At 51.9% G+C, this 13,090-nt stretch overlaps 1 protein-coding gene across 1 annotated transcript in view; it reads left to right on the top strand.

The window, feature by feature from the left end:
* Nucleotides 1-1,189: 1,189 nt before the first annotated feature.
* The window catches only part of LOC131207842 (sodium/potassium/calcium exchanger Nckx30C), a 61,956-nt gene continuing 50,055 nt past the window's right edge, over nt 1,190-13,090 (top strand). Inside the window, exon 1 of the mRNA XM_058200471.1 lies at nt 1,190-1,790. Within this exon, the coding sequence (XP_058056454.1) occupies nt 1,190-1,790 (601 nt within the window). The remainder of the gene's footprint in view (nt 1,791-13,090) is intronic.

Genomic DNA, 13,090 nt, shown 5'->3' with positions numbered 1-13,090 from the left:
GTCCCGGACGTGCTAGCAGAGGGCAACCGGAGCCGACTCGCTGGCTAGCTGGCTGGCTGGCTGGGACTTTCCAGGGACATCGCTAGGAGAGTCGCGCGCCCGTCAGTGTCTGTGTGCGTGTTGGTGCCTTTTTTCGTCCTCTCGGTCTCGGGTGGCCTTCTTTCGCCCGTACCGCTCCCGACGGGCGAACGATGGTCCTGGGATGGTCGTAGCCACGGGGCACGAGCATACGAAGGAGCAGCAGCCGTCTGCTTGCCCGCCGCCGGGAAAATGCTCCCAAACCGTCTGAAGGCGACGGTGTAGTCCCCGGGACCGGCCCCGGACCCTCTCGGCTCTCGGTGTGTGGCCTGGAGTGCGCCTGTCTGCGTGTGTTTGTGTGTGCGCTTCTGGTGGGTGGGTTGCGTTGGAAAATCGGTGAAAAACGACGAACGACGAACGGGTGCCAGCCAGCCGACCGGAGCCACCGGAAGTGCTGCCGAGCCGACCGACCGACGAATGGTGACCGGGGTCCCTGGCCATTGGCTCCAGTGGGGTGGCCCAACCCCGCAGTGTTAGTGATGCCTAGGCTGGTGTGCTAGCCCCTGGGTTGTGTGGATCGCCGCGAAGTTGGAACACGTCCAGCAGTCGCCAGTGTTGGAGGCAAACCAGAAAGGTGGACCCCGCTCGCAGCCACAGTACGCAGCCACAGTGTCGGTGCTCGCCGAGAGAGAGACGCTGCTCTTGTCCCGACGTTCCCGCGAGTCAGCAGGACTCGCTCTGAGCTCTCCGGCACCCTCCTTTGGCGATACCTGGCAATTGCGGTGCACCTCACAAATGTAGCCACCGCCGAGGTCTCAGCCAAGGAGCGTGAAACAAGCCGCTTCCGGTGTGTGTGTGAGTGTGTGTGTGTGTGTTTGTGTGAATTGGGAGGACACGTTGCGGAAGCGAAGCCATGTCCGCGCGGTGCTACCCTTGATAGGGGAAGGCGTTCCTTTTTTTTACAACGAAAGGGTTCCCTTTCGGTCAAAAAAAGGACGCAATGAAGCCATCACCGCTACTATCACTACTCTCGTCGTCGTCCGACGGATTGGCGATGCCTCAACCGCAGCCGACTCGCAGCAGCCGAAAGTCAGCAGCAGCAGCAGCAGCAACTAACACCACCACTACTCTTACTACCACTACTACCGATCACAACTGTAGTGTGACCACTATGCTGCGAGGCGCGGCCGGACCACTGACCGAAGGGACCCGGCACACGGGGACACCACAGCCACCACCTCCGTTGCTGGCGGCCACGGTGCGGCCCGAGCCGTGCAGCGATGCAGCGTCAGTGCGCCAGAGGTCCTCGAGGATGCGTGGGACACGGCCAAGGGCGGCCCCGTACGCGGCCCCGCAAGACAACGCAGCTTCAGCCTTCCGTTGTGCCATGACCAACACCACTAGCCCCACCACCACTACTACAACCGGCGGCAGCAGCAGGAGCCGCAGCAGGACCTCTAGCAGCAGGAGCAGCAGCAACAGCAGCAGTGCCCCCGACACCACCTTCAACGACGACAGCAACCGAAACACCAACAGCGAAGTGAGAGCGTGCGGGAATCGCACGGCCTGGGGCGGCCGGGGGCTGCACCACACCGTGGTCAGCATCCTGAGCGGCGCCCGCCGGAACCGGCTGGTGCCCCTGGTCGTGCTCGGCCTAGCCCTCGTCACCCTGCTGGCGCCGGCGACTCCGGCGGCCACCGCGCAGTCCTTCAGCGATCCGCTCTACTACGACCCCAACTCTACCGGAACGTCGCTGCTGCAGCTAGCGAATGGTAAATATCCCATCATCCCCGTTTGAAGCGGGGTGTATGTGTGCGTGTGCGGACTTTTGAGAGACCCCAAGACCCCGTTCGGGCACACGGTTGGGGTTGATCGATTGGGGATTTGGTTCTTGCTGAAATCCACTCCGGATGTGAACGAGAGAGAAGAAAAGTCAGTGGAAGCGACACAGAGAGAGAGAGAGAGCGCGTGGGTTGGAAAGTGTATTGGAGAGGTCAGAGTACCCCGCAAGGGTCCTAAGCCCGCATCCCGAAAGGACCCCAATGACCTGCCGTAATCCGTGTCCGGCACCTCGCACCTCGTATGGATCCTTTTCGAAGCCAGAGAGCGAGAGCGGGAGAGAGAGAGCGTGCCGTCTCTTTTGAGCGAATCCTTTCGAGGCCGTCCCACGAGAGCCAGGACCGAGTTCGGGGTTTCGAATTCGCCACACACCGAGCGCGCGGTACGGTGCGGTGTGTTTAGCGTATTCGATTAGACATGTTTATTGTATTTTCCAGGAAAATTCGCCCACTGCCCCACGAAGGCAATTGTTATGTAACGCCAGCCAGTCGATACAGGCTTCGGTAGTGGTGGGCTGGTGCTGGTGGGCCGGTGGCAGGATCAAACGGCAATTAGACGATGTTTCAAGGCCAATGACAAGTGGGCGCTGCGGGGTTTGTCGATGTGTCAACTTCATTTCCCACAATCGATGGTGGTCCCTCTCCGCGTGGTGCTGGTGGCACCTGGCTCGGGACCGAGCCGTGGTCGTTAGGGGCTATCGATTATCAAAGCGGGAGAGCGAGCGTGGCCCAGAGCCCGGGGGCCGGGACCTGGAAAGGATATCGAATAAAACCGAAACTCAGCGGCCCCCGCAGGACGTTGGACACTGGAAACGTGGGCATTCTCTCGTGGGCGGTCCAGGGAGGTGTGTAGCGAGCTAGTCGCACGGTAAGGCTCTGCCCCAACGCCACGGCGAATGTCCCGATTTTTATTTCATTCCAGCCACCCGTGATTCCCGCCAATGTACGCTCTACGGGAAGCTCTCTCACGCCCTCTCACTCTCACGCTCTCTCTCGTTTTCTAGTGGCAAGGACTTTTTCTAGAACGTGATTTTATTTCGAACGAAAAATAATATTCCTAGAGAGCGGGAGCACTCGAGCGAAGAAGCGAGAGAGAGAGAGAGAGAGCGGCAGCAGCAGAGAGCCAGAGGACCGGAGAGGTCACCGGGCGCGTAGTTAAGCATCGGAAGGCTTCACGTTAAACGAATTGGGTAACACGTGCTCCACTGATTACGCCAGGCAGGTCCTGTGGGCCGTGTTCGCAGTAGTGGACTGCGGGTGCGGGTTGCTAGCATTTCAACCTGCCCCACCTGGGCCACAGACACTTAAAGCGACCCTCACTTCGACGGTGAATGAAAAAAATAATCGGCACGAAAAAGGAATGGAAAGCTCTCGAGGGCGAAATACTTCAGCTGCCATGCCTGTGACTCTCGTCCCGAGGTCCCGTGGATGGGATGAACATAAAAATAGAATCAAAAAGGGGGAGGCGAGAGCTTTGGAGAGCTTTTTAAATGGAATCGCGAACTGCGGGACGTCAAAATGTTAACCGTGGAAAAATAAAGGCCACCTAGTACTGGGCGTCTCCATTGGCAACAGTCGCATCAGGCACCATGCGCCTCCATTGCGCGGAACGGTTCACCGCAGCCTTTGATCGGTGTCCGATCAGTGGGGACGGAATTATTGTACGACCGAGCGATGTTTTGAATGAACCATGAAGGCCCAACCCCAACAACCTTGAGCTGGTACCGCTGTGAAAGGTGCACTTACTTGGGAGAACAGAACGCCACCAAACGCTGCTCGCTTGGCCTTCGCACATATCTCATTACTTCTTTTACAGTGTTATTTAGCCTACACTTTTCATTACGCGCGTTTCAGGAGCACGCCTACGGGTCCTCACACCGGGCGCCCTCGCCATTATGTCGTTCCGGCCGCCTTTCTGTGTTCGCTTCACTTTTCTTTCGACCATTTCATTTAGTGTCAACATCCGCGCCCGCCCGCGTGTATGTGTTGGTTGCCTTCTTTGGCGCTGCACGAACGAGCGCGCCCGCGCCGCCATAGCATAGGGTGTCCTTTCTTGCGTCCTCTCCTTTGTCTTTCGTTTCCATTCCGGGGCGCGATATTTTTAAGACACTCGCCGAGCGGCATTTAATGGATCGCGAGCCGCGCCGAGCAGCGAACTAGCAGCGGCCGTCGAGCAGCAGCAGTGCTGATGGCAGAGGGTGTTGATTATCAAAATAGAAACATCCTTGAGCGTTTCGTAACACAATAACCCGCTGCCGGAAGTAAGCACAAAACTCGCTCCGCGCTGTGCCTCGTTGCCGAGCAACGCGAGCTTGACGGCCGTTGGTACGCTCAGTAGGCATGTGTGCGTTGGGTAATCAGCGAAGCGAAGTTGAAACATTGTCGGTGTCCTGAGATCCTCCCAAAAAGGGGGTTAATAAAGAGCAACCCATGTGTGGGTCAAAGTTTGCGTAATAATCCAAAAGTGCCCGATTTTTGTTGTAAAGTCATTTTGAGTCCCCGGAGTGCTTGAACTCAAACATGTTTTGCGACCCAAAATGAAGGAGGAAGAAAAATTGGAAGGAAATTTAAGCGTATCTTAAGTTGTTGCTTGTCGGAACTGACACTAAATCAAGGATTTTGGCGCACAGATTCAGTTTAAATATTAAATTTGTAATCTGCTTCTGGAGGCATAAAAAATTGAGCCCAATTAAGCCCCTTCTGTGGAGCCCTGTGATGGAGCTGGAAACGTTTGGAGTTTGCCAAGAAAACTTACAACAAAAATGGGGCAATGCAACAGCTCATCGCGAAACTTACCGAGCGATGCGCAAACGTAGAGCAATTTTGTTCAGCAACTCAAACGAACGTAGAAATATGGACGAGAGCAACGTCAAAAGCATTTAAACTCATTAAAACTATTGCATTTCTCGGGGCGGCCGGAACACCAGCTCCCCTTTTTGCCGTTCACTGTCACTCGCTCGGTGACCGAAAACGATGGCAACTTTTTTAATTCTGACCGGAATGCCTTCGCCGGCCTCGCTGGAACTGGAACTTTGTTCGATTCGAACCAGTGAACTTTATCGCCGCCGGTGGCAGGAAGGTAAAACGAGCATGGCCACGCTGGTGATAGCTGACCATATTACATTCTCGTAAACATACTACCGACCGACCGACTAGCTTCAACCGTGCTGCGTCGGTATCGTAAAAGTCGATCACCAGCGCTCCACCAGTCGGTTCGTAGCTCCGGGAAACAGGAAACATTCAAACTCCAACCCACGGCACCGGCCATCGGCCGGCGATGTTCGGTGCAGGCGCCCGAAACATTCCATTCCGGCCGGTGGGCGGCCGGAAAATCGATAGCGAAGAATTTTATTAATCCGATTCCGGTGTATCGCGGCGTGTGGTCCTCCCGGACCCACGCCCCAGCCCCGGCAGGGCCGCTGCGTCCTGCGCGAAGGTGCTAATGTTGTACCGAAGAAACATTCCATAATGCATGGCGCGATTTCGATCGTCGTTCGCCGGACGGATGGATTGTGCCTTCCGCCGTTCCGGCTTCGCGGCCGCGAATTCATTTTATTTTTAGTGCCGCCTGCAACAGTGGTGGGCCTCACGTGGGCCACGTGCAAAAAGTTAATACCGCCAGGCACGACACTCGCGCGATGCGCAACCCCCTCTTTGGCATGATCGTTATTTCATGCGCAATTGCCCAACGAAAGAAATGAAAATGGTCCCGGTCCGGTGCTGCGTTCGCGGCGAACTCTAAATGTCAAAGTCTTGCCAGAAGCGTCATAAATCGCAGGGCGAGGCAAGAAGCTACGAGGCCGACCGCGCGCCAAGGTTGTCGAGAATGGCACCACGTGGAGGAGGATGTAGTAAATGATGATCATTACAACAACATCGGCCCACCCGGAGCCCGGACAAGGTGTAAAAATGCCACGTGGCATTGGAGTGGACGGGATGGAACCTAACCTTTCGGTTGGGTTCTTATCCACCCAACCACCGGGAGCTTCGGCTCGAGCAGCCACAAGACGATAGATTTTGTTCGAGAAAATTGATAAAATCGGAAGCAATATTAGTGCCCATTTTGTGCCGGTGGAATGACGGTAATTTATTTGAATTTATCAACCGTAATCATAAAGCGAAGCGACTGTTTGAGCTTCGGCGGCCTGTAGCGCACCATCTCAGGACGTATTGTGTGCAACGATTTAATCAAACAAATACCCGCAGCCCGTTTCGGTTTACGGTTTGAATTCAGTACCGAAAAATCGGACCACTTTACTGTCTTTTCCTTACTTTTCTCTCATTCTGTGAAGCTCCGTTTCGAGAGGCAACTCTTCCTTTTGCTGCTACGCACTCGCAACCGATCCTGTCGCACCGGGGCCCGGCCTTACCGACTGTGTATTGACTTATGCAAATACGGTCCCATAAAAGTGTTCGACTCCAACGACAGCACAGCCCACGGCGCAACATATTTTGGTGTAGTGCTCGCTGTTGTTGTTGTTGTTGCCACCCGCGTCCGTGTCACGTAACGAACGACAGTAATCGGGGCCGGCGATGGCCATGTGCTTTTTATGTTCCAACATGCCACGGCCAGGGCCACGGCACTTGAAACGAGCCTGGTGGCGAGCAGGGGCAACACCGATCCCAAACCCGGTGTTCGGTCAACGAACGGTGTTTCTTATGCTGCTCAGTCTCATTGTGGCCCCAAAATCAATGTTCTGACGTCCCAATGTCCGTCCGTTCGGCGGCTAGCTCCGTTATTAGGTTGCTCAATAAGCAGTGAAGCAACTGTTGTCCATTTGAAAAACTTTTCATATTTATCCAAGAAGATTTATTGCAATCCTTTCTGGAAGATGATATCGCGCCAATGGCCAGGGGTAAGCTTGGTAACCTAATGTGTCCCGTTTTTTTGGCGTTTCGCGAACCTCTTGCGAACATTGCTCTTGAGGGCAGCTAGAGTCCTTGGCTTGTTAGTGTATAGCTTTGACTTCAGTTAACCGAACAAATAAAATTATGGTGGCGTCAAATCTGGTGATCTCGGTGGCCACTTAGTCGTCCAGTGAACAGTGGTTGAAATAAATGAGTTGTTGGTTGAGCTGTGTAACATGTCTCTATCATGACTAACCGACTTCACAATGTCCGTTATCATTGGCCTACAACTCTCTCCATTGACGGTTTGTCGTTAAGAGGATGATGTTAGATTGCGTCAGAGTTTTCGCATACAACCGACTATTTTGTTTATTTTCATCTCCATTTAACGATTTTTTTGTATTTTTGTACACATTTTTCTTGGTTGGTTTCGTACACAGGTTAAGCTATTTTTCATTGGATACTAAATTTGATTAACTGCGAAAATGTGTATACTAAACTAAGGATAGTTCATGCCCTGTAATTTAAAAATATTAATAAGTATATCTGCAGATAAGATGAATGCGAAGTTTGCTCAATCTACGCCATATTTCTCAAACGAGGGACTGCTTGTAGTATTTTCAAAAACATCTGCCAAAGCACAGCATTGGAATTGAAAATTGGGTAAATTGGGATAATATGGAGGACCTGTTTATCAATCGGCTCATATTCACCCATTCTGGGGACGAAAAGAATTCTCCTTAACACTGAGGAAACCGAAGAACTGAGTGCGGCCTTATGAATAAAAACAGTCGTAATTAGAAACAAATTGCCTAAAGTACAAGAAATAGTTATGAAAAGTATGGTATAAAAGTGTGGTTGCTTCACTACTTCTGGACCGCCGTGATATGGATCGCCGATATCTGTGTTTTATTCATTTCGACAACCAACTGATGCCCATTCAACCTTCCCCTGGCACCGGGTTTCGATCAACCTCCCCCGGCTCGTGAAACTTATTGCAAAATATTTATTCCACATCTTCCGCATCCGCCAACCGAAGCGGCAGCGATACCGAAAAGCGGAATGTAAAAATCGCCAAGATGTAAATCGAGAACGGAAGTGCGCGATGCTCCGATTCACGACGTACGCCGGCGTGTCGTGGATCGTGGCAGGGAAAAAAGAAACCTCGCCCCGGGGAAAAGTACATGAAAGCGAAAATGTTTGCCCGAGGCGCTCCACCACACCAACGCCGGATCGGCCGGCACCGAGGGTGGCAAATTTGTTTCCCCCTAATGTTTTCCAATCAATTCCACCGACAAAGTTACAGTGACGCCGGACCGATTTTCTTCGACGTTTGCATTCCCGACTTCCATTGCTGGTCCGCCATGGTTTGTCGATTGTTTTTAGATTTTTCCACCGCCTTTGATTGCACACGCTTCGCTTCTCACTTCCGACGGCGAGTCCGAGTTTTTCGGCTTGCGCCACTTTGTTGCTGTCGCTGCGGATACAGCATGTTGACACGCTGTGGCGGTCGAGTGTCCCGCCAGCGGTTGCCGTTGGGATGGGTGTACATTTTCGGGCATCCTTACATGCCGAGCCGGGCTGCTGAACGATGATGATATTAATAACAACAAACATCAATCTACGCTAACAAGCGCACCGAAACTACACGCGGCGCATGCAAAGGAACGTCCTCAGAATGGAGGATTTTTCGGAAAGGCTCCGGAGAAATGCTGGTAGATCACTTCGAATGCTGTTGTCAGTCGCTCGGTTGTTATCGTGATGCTCTACTCAGTTTAGCCCACAAACCTGTGTCGCAATGTGGCCGTTTGGTCCATGTTTCAGAGCATAAAGCATAGAAATGTCTTCTTTCGGACTGTCGTGTTGTTTATCAATTACTGAAAGCAGATCAATGCCATTTTGAGCTTGTTTTCTGGCCATCCTGGGATAGATTTAGTGTGGTCGAATGAGGTCAACCTTCGCTGTTATGATGTGTTAGGGAAACGAAAGTTTTGCAAGAATAAATTTCCATAGTTTTTCTGCCTTGTGCTAAGCGTAAGATCGATTTTAGTAACTTGTACTGAGTCGCTGGAGATTCCCTTGATGTTCATCGTTATTTATTAGTGCTGGTAATGGCGACCCTAAGTAGTTGGCTCACAATGACTTTTTTAATGTTCCATTTCACCCTCCAATGACCCCCAAGAAATTTTCTTTCACTTCTTTACGATATTGGGATTGTGGCCCTTGAAAGATAACACTTTGTTAATACCATAAGTGTTTGAGTAATTTAATTTTCCCGCTACGATAATATATTGAGTAAACTTTTGAAACTCTCTTTGCTATACAATGACGCCAATCTTTGATACGAGCTCTGCTATAAATACTATATTAATTCTTTCATTTATTTATTTATTATTTGTTTGGGGTCCATCTATGGTTCTTTGGTTTGGTTTTTTGTTCCAGTAGCCATACCTGGATTTATCTCAGAGATCATTCTCACATAGCTGCTTCTTTCAACACCAATGACTGTCTACTCTTAGGATTACGGTTTAAGAAGGGCATGGTTCTAAAAATAATCAAATAACCCCACCGAGAGGGACCCTAATGCCCGAAAATAATTCGGCGCAGGACGGTGTATTTATATATTGTTAATCAACGTTAAATGAGAATCTTATCTCTAATAAGCCCTTCACAAACAAAGCCGTCGCCACACAGCAGACCTCGCCACAGTGCTGCGCCCGTGAGCCAAGAGCCTCATCCAAACATCCACCACACACCGGGGCAACATATTCCAATTATCGATAAGCAAACAGTCGCGAAGCCGCAGCGAAGGAGAGTGGACTCACGGGAGCACAAGGGGGAGAAGGCCCCAAAGTCGGGTTGGGCAGGTGAACCGAAATTAGGTTCCCGTGTGTAGAGCGCATTAGCCACAGGCCGACCGGATCGTCGACCGGTGTAATCATCGTTTGCCCATCTGGTTTGGGGGGTGCCAAAGTTTCACCGGAAAATTCAATCCTTCCGTGGTCCGTCTCACGCCCGCAAAAGCAACGAAAAAAAAAAAACAAATTGGTGGAAGGCGGTGCAATATTTTCGTTCGATTTTTCCGACGGTTCCATCGCAGACCTCGCGGTTGCAGCCCAGTGCTCAGTGTAGCGGGCAGGAAAAAAAGGAACATCGCGTCGAAAAGCGAGCCAGCAGCAATCAAATATCACAGAAAACGAATGAACATGGCCGTTCGTGATTTCCGTTGTAACGCGAGCGCCGAGTGTCTTGTACCCAATTGCAGTTTGTACATTCAGCGGTTAAATGGGTCAAGTGATGGGGTAAGGCACACGGGCGGGCACGCGAATCCCGCTGCTTGCCGGAAATGGCAGCTACTTTGCTGCCAACCAGACCAGCGCGCGTCGGTGGCGTTGGAGTAACAAACTGGAGGCGCCCGAGGCCCAACTGGAGCGTAAGACAATGCGCCAAGAGAAAGAAAGTGCCCGAGGTCACGACACACGCGAAGGAACTGGGGGAGGTGGTGGGAAGGCGGAGTTAACGAAGGCCCCCTTTGCAAGCAATCAGCCTAGCGCGGCGAATGTTTGGCTTCAGCCGACGGCCGAGGTCCTCGGGAGCACATCTGCTTCCGCCAGCATATGTGGGTTCCAGAGCGTTCCAAACACAGGCCGCGTCCTGAAATTATCATTTTATGTGCGATATAAACATAAGACCCCTGCTCCGTACGGCCTATCGGTAGGGCCTGGGTGAATTAATTCCGTCAAATGGAAGGCAGCACACTCGCGGAAGAAGAGCTTGCTGCTGGTTTGGTTGCAGGCCGCCCCTGGAGCGACCAACGAAAGTCGGGCCGTTTCGGGCCGAGTACTCCCATGTCCTAGATTTGGGGCCCCGTTTTGGGCCACCGAGCAAGGCCGCAAGGACCCGTCCGAAGCAGTCGAACCGGGAGCGAGGTGATAAAAAGGAATGTGTGCTGTCACTATCTGGCTCTGCCCATCTGGCCCCAGCCCAACGGGGAGCCCATACGCGCAGGACCTTGAGCAGAAACACAAACACACAGCGGGCAGCAAACTTTTCGGCCAAACCCGACGGGAAGCCCGACGACGAGGGTGACCTCCATAAATAAGTTTGGAATCTTTCACGGAAGCCTCTACAGAAACTTGACGTGCAAACCTACGAATCGGATGCTCGGAGGAGACGTCACAGTTCAAGAAAGAGAGAGAGAGAGCTTCGTTCATTTAGCAAACAGCAAACCAGACAGCCAGCCTAGCTGCGGGTCACCACGGCCAAAGGAGGCGTTTCGAGTTCCAGTCTTCTCATTTTTTATCGAGCCTAAAATCGAACAAAGTGCCATTGCTCTTTGGGCTGGGCCGACGAAATGCGGGCCGTCTTCTTAAAACGCGTACGGAACGGACCATAAATTTCCACCCAGCCCACAGCGGGAAAACGGGGTTAAAACGGATAAGTCCCGAAATTGAATTTCCCCAAGGTCGGGTCGGTCGAATGTGTGTCACGATGCAATCGCCCAGTGACCAGTGGCAGCAAAGAAATGGGAACATTACTACTCGAAACAATTGTCCTTCGGCTCCCAGCTTCACGCGGTGCCTTGGGCTGGGCTCTGGACAGCTAATGGGACGACGCCAGAGGGTGCCAGAAATAATGAAATCCCCTTATTATCGTGAATTATGTTGCATTACACATCCCGTTGGCACTTTTGGGCGTACGGCGCGGGTCCTGCGGCGGAGATTCCATTACGATAATAGGACGTGCCCGGGGCGCCGCTCGAGGGCAGTTAAATTTGATTAGATAAATTTTACGACCAATTATGACACAGTGCACCGCCAAGACGCAAGGAGCAGCAACTTGGCCAGTGGCTCGTGAACGGAGGTATCGACAGCGCGCGCCGATTAATGCGTCGATGATTGAGTGTGAAAACCGTTAGCGGCCGGACGCGGCTGTCTTCAGGATGCGATCCCAATATCTGTGTTCTATATTGATTCTGTTATGGTCAACGGATGATGGAAAATGCCCAGATCGAAACGGCAATGTTTTATCATAAATATTTGCTTAAACGTGGGCTTAAACATTCTCTACCCAGTGGACGAGGGAAAGCGATTTTAAGTAAGTGCAATAGCAGATGCATTTTAATTTGCTAAAAAGGTTTTCTCAGGCTCTACATAAGAAGCTCGTGTCAAGGAATTTGTTCCTTACCAAAGGTAAGGGATTGAAGAACCATAGCCCTTTCCGTAATTTGGCCAAGTCCCTCACAGACCTTCGATACGGGCAAGACTTCCGTATTGTCCGTAAAACTGAAAGAAAAGGGATGATTTGAACTGCAAATTAAATAAAAACTCGTTCGGGGCGAAAGTGTGCGAGAAATCTAAATTTAGGATGCAAATACAGGCGCCAGCAGACTTGCCTTGGGTGCCCGAGGCCGGTTTGGTTCATCTCATCGCCCCGAACTTATCTTCCCTCAAAAAGCATCAAAAGACGCTGAGAAATGCGAAAATCGCTTCGCCGAATGCGCGGGTTGCCGGTCCGGAAAAGGGGTCCACATTTCCATAAACCTACTGGGAACCGCACTCACCGGTATCGGCGCGCGCGCGCGTAAATCCTTCGTATGCTGCCGGCCACAGGCAAGCCGTTTGGCCGGGCCGGCCGATATGAGACCGGAGATGTTTTGCTTAATTTTATTTTTGTTTTCCGAACCTCTATCGGCCGTGGCAAGCGAGGAAAAACTCGCGCTTCGTGCACCGACAATGAAATGCGGCGAGCTAAGAAAAGCCAACAGCGAGCGTCCTTCTAACGAGCGTCGAGAAAAATGCACGCGCGCGCCATAAGATGTGGCGCACGAAGAACAAAAGCCGAAACAAAAATATTCTCATAAATATTCGCGGTCCCGGCACAGAAGGAAGTACGCAGAAGTCGTTATTTCATTTTTGGCCCTCCGCAGACGCGAGCGAAAATCGTTTCATCATCGACAGCAAACCACCAACCGGCTCAGACCGCGGGCGGAACTTCTTCAGACTTTGCGGCCGGCTCGCGGCATGGAAAGGCCGGCACTGAAGCCCGCCCTCGCGTGTGTGTCTGTTGGCAGCCCGATGCTCGATGCTAACGCGCTGAGGCGAAAATTGATGTTCCATTCTTTGGCATTCCTCTTGGTGCTGTTGCTGAAGGACCAGCTTATTATTATTATTTTTTGTTGCTGACATCCGCGCCGAAGCTTTTGGGAATTCGCACAGGACGAACTTGACCCGTGCGTCGAAAAGCGCCCGAATTTTTTTGTTTAATGAAAAAACGTTTTGCCCTGCAAGCGAGAAATCCCCCCCCCATGGGCGAAGGAGCCGATAAGATGTGTATGGAAAATAAGACGAAAACTGTTTTCGAATTGATTAACTTTTGTGTGATGC

Source organism: Anopheles bellator, chromosome 2 (genome assembly GCF_943735745.2).
Source record: "Anopheles bellator chromosome 2, idAnoBellAS_SP24_06.2, whole genome shotgun sequence".
Classification (NCBI taxonomy): Eukaryota; Metazoa; Arthropoda; class Insecta; order Diptera; family Culicidae; genus Anopheles; species Anopheles bellator.
Note: the sequence above shows the minus strand (reverse complement) of the source record. Positions and strands in the feature narration are given on the sequence as shown.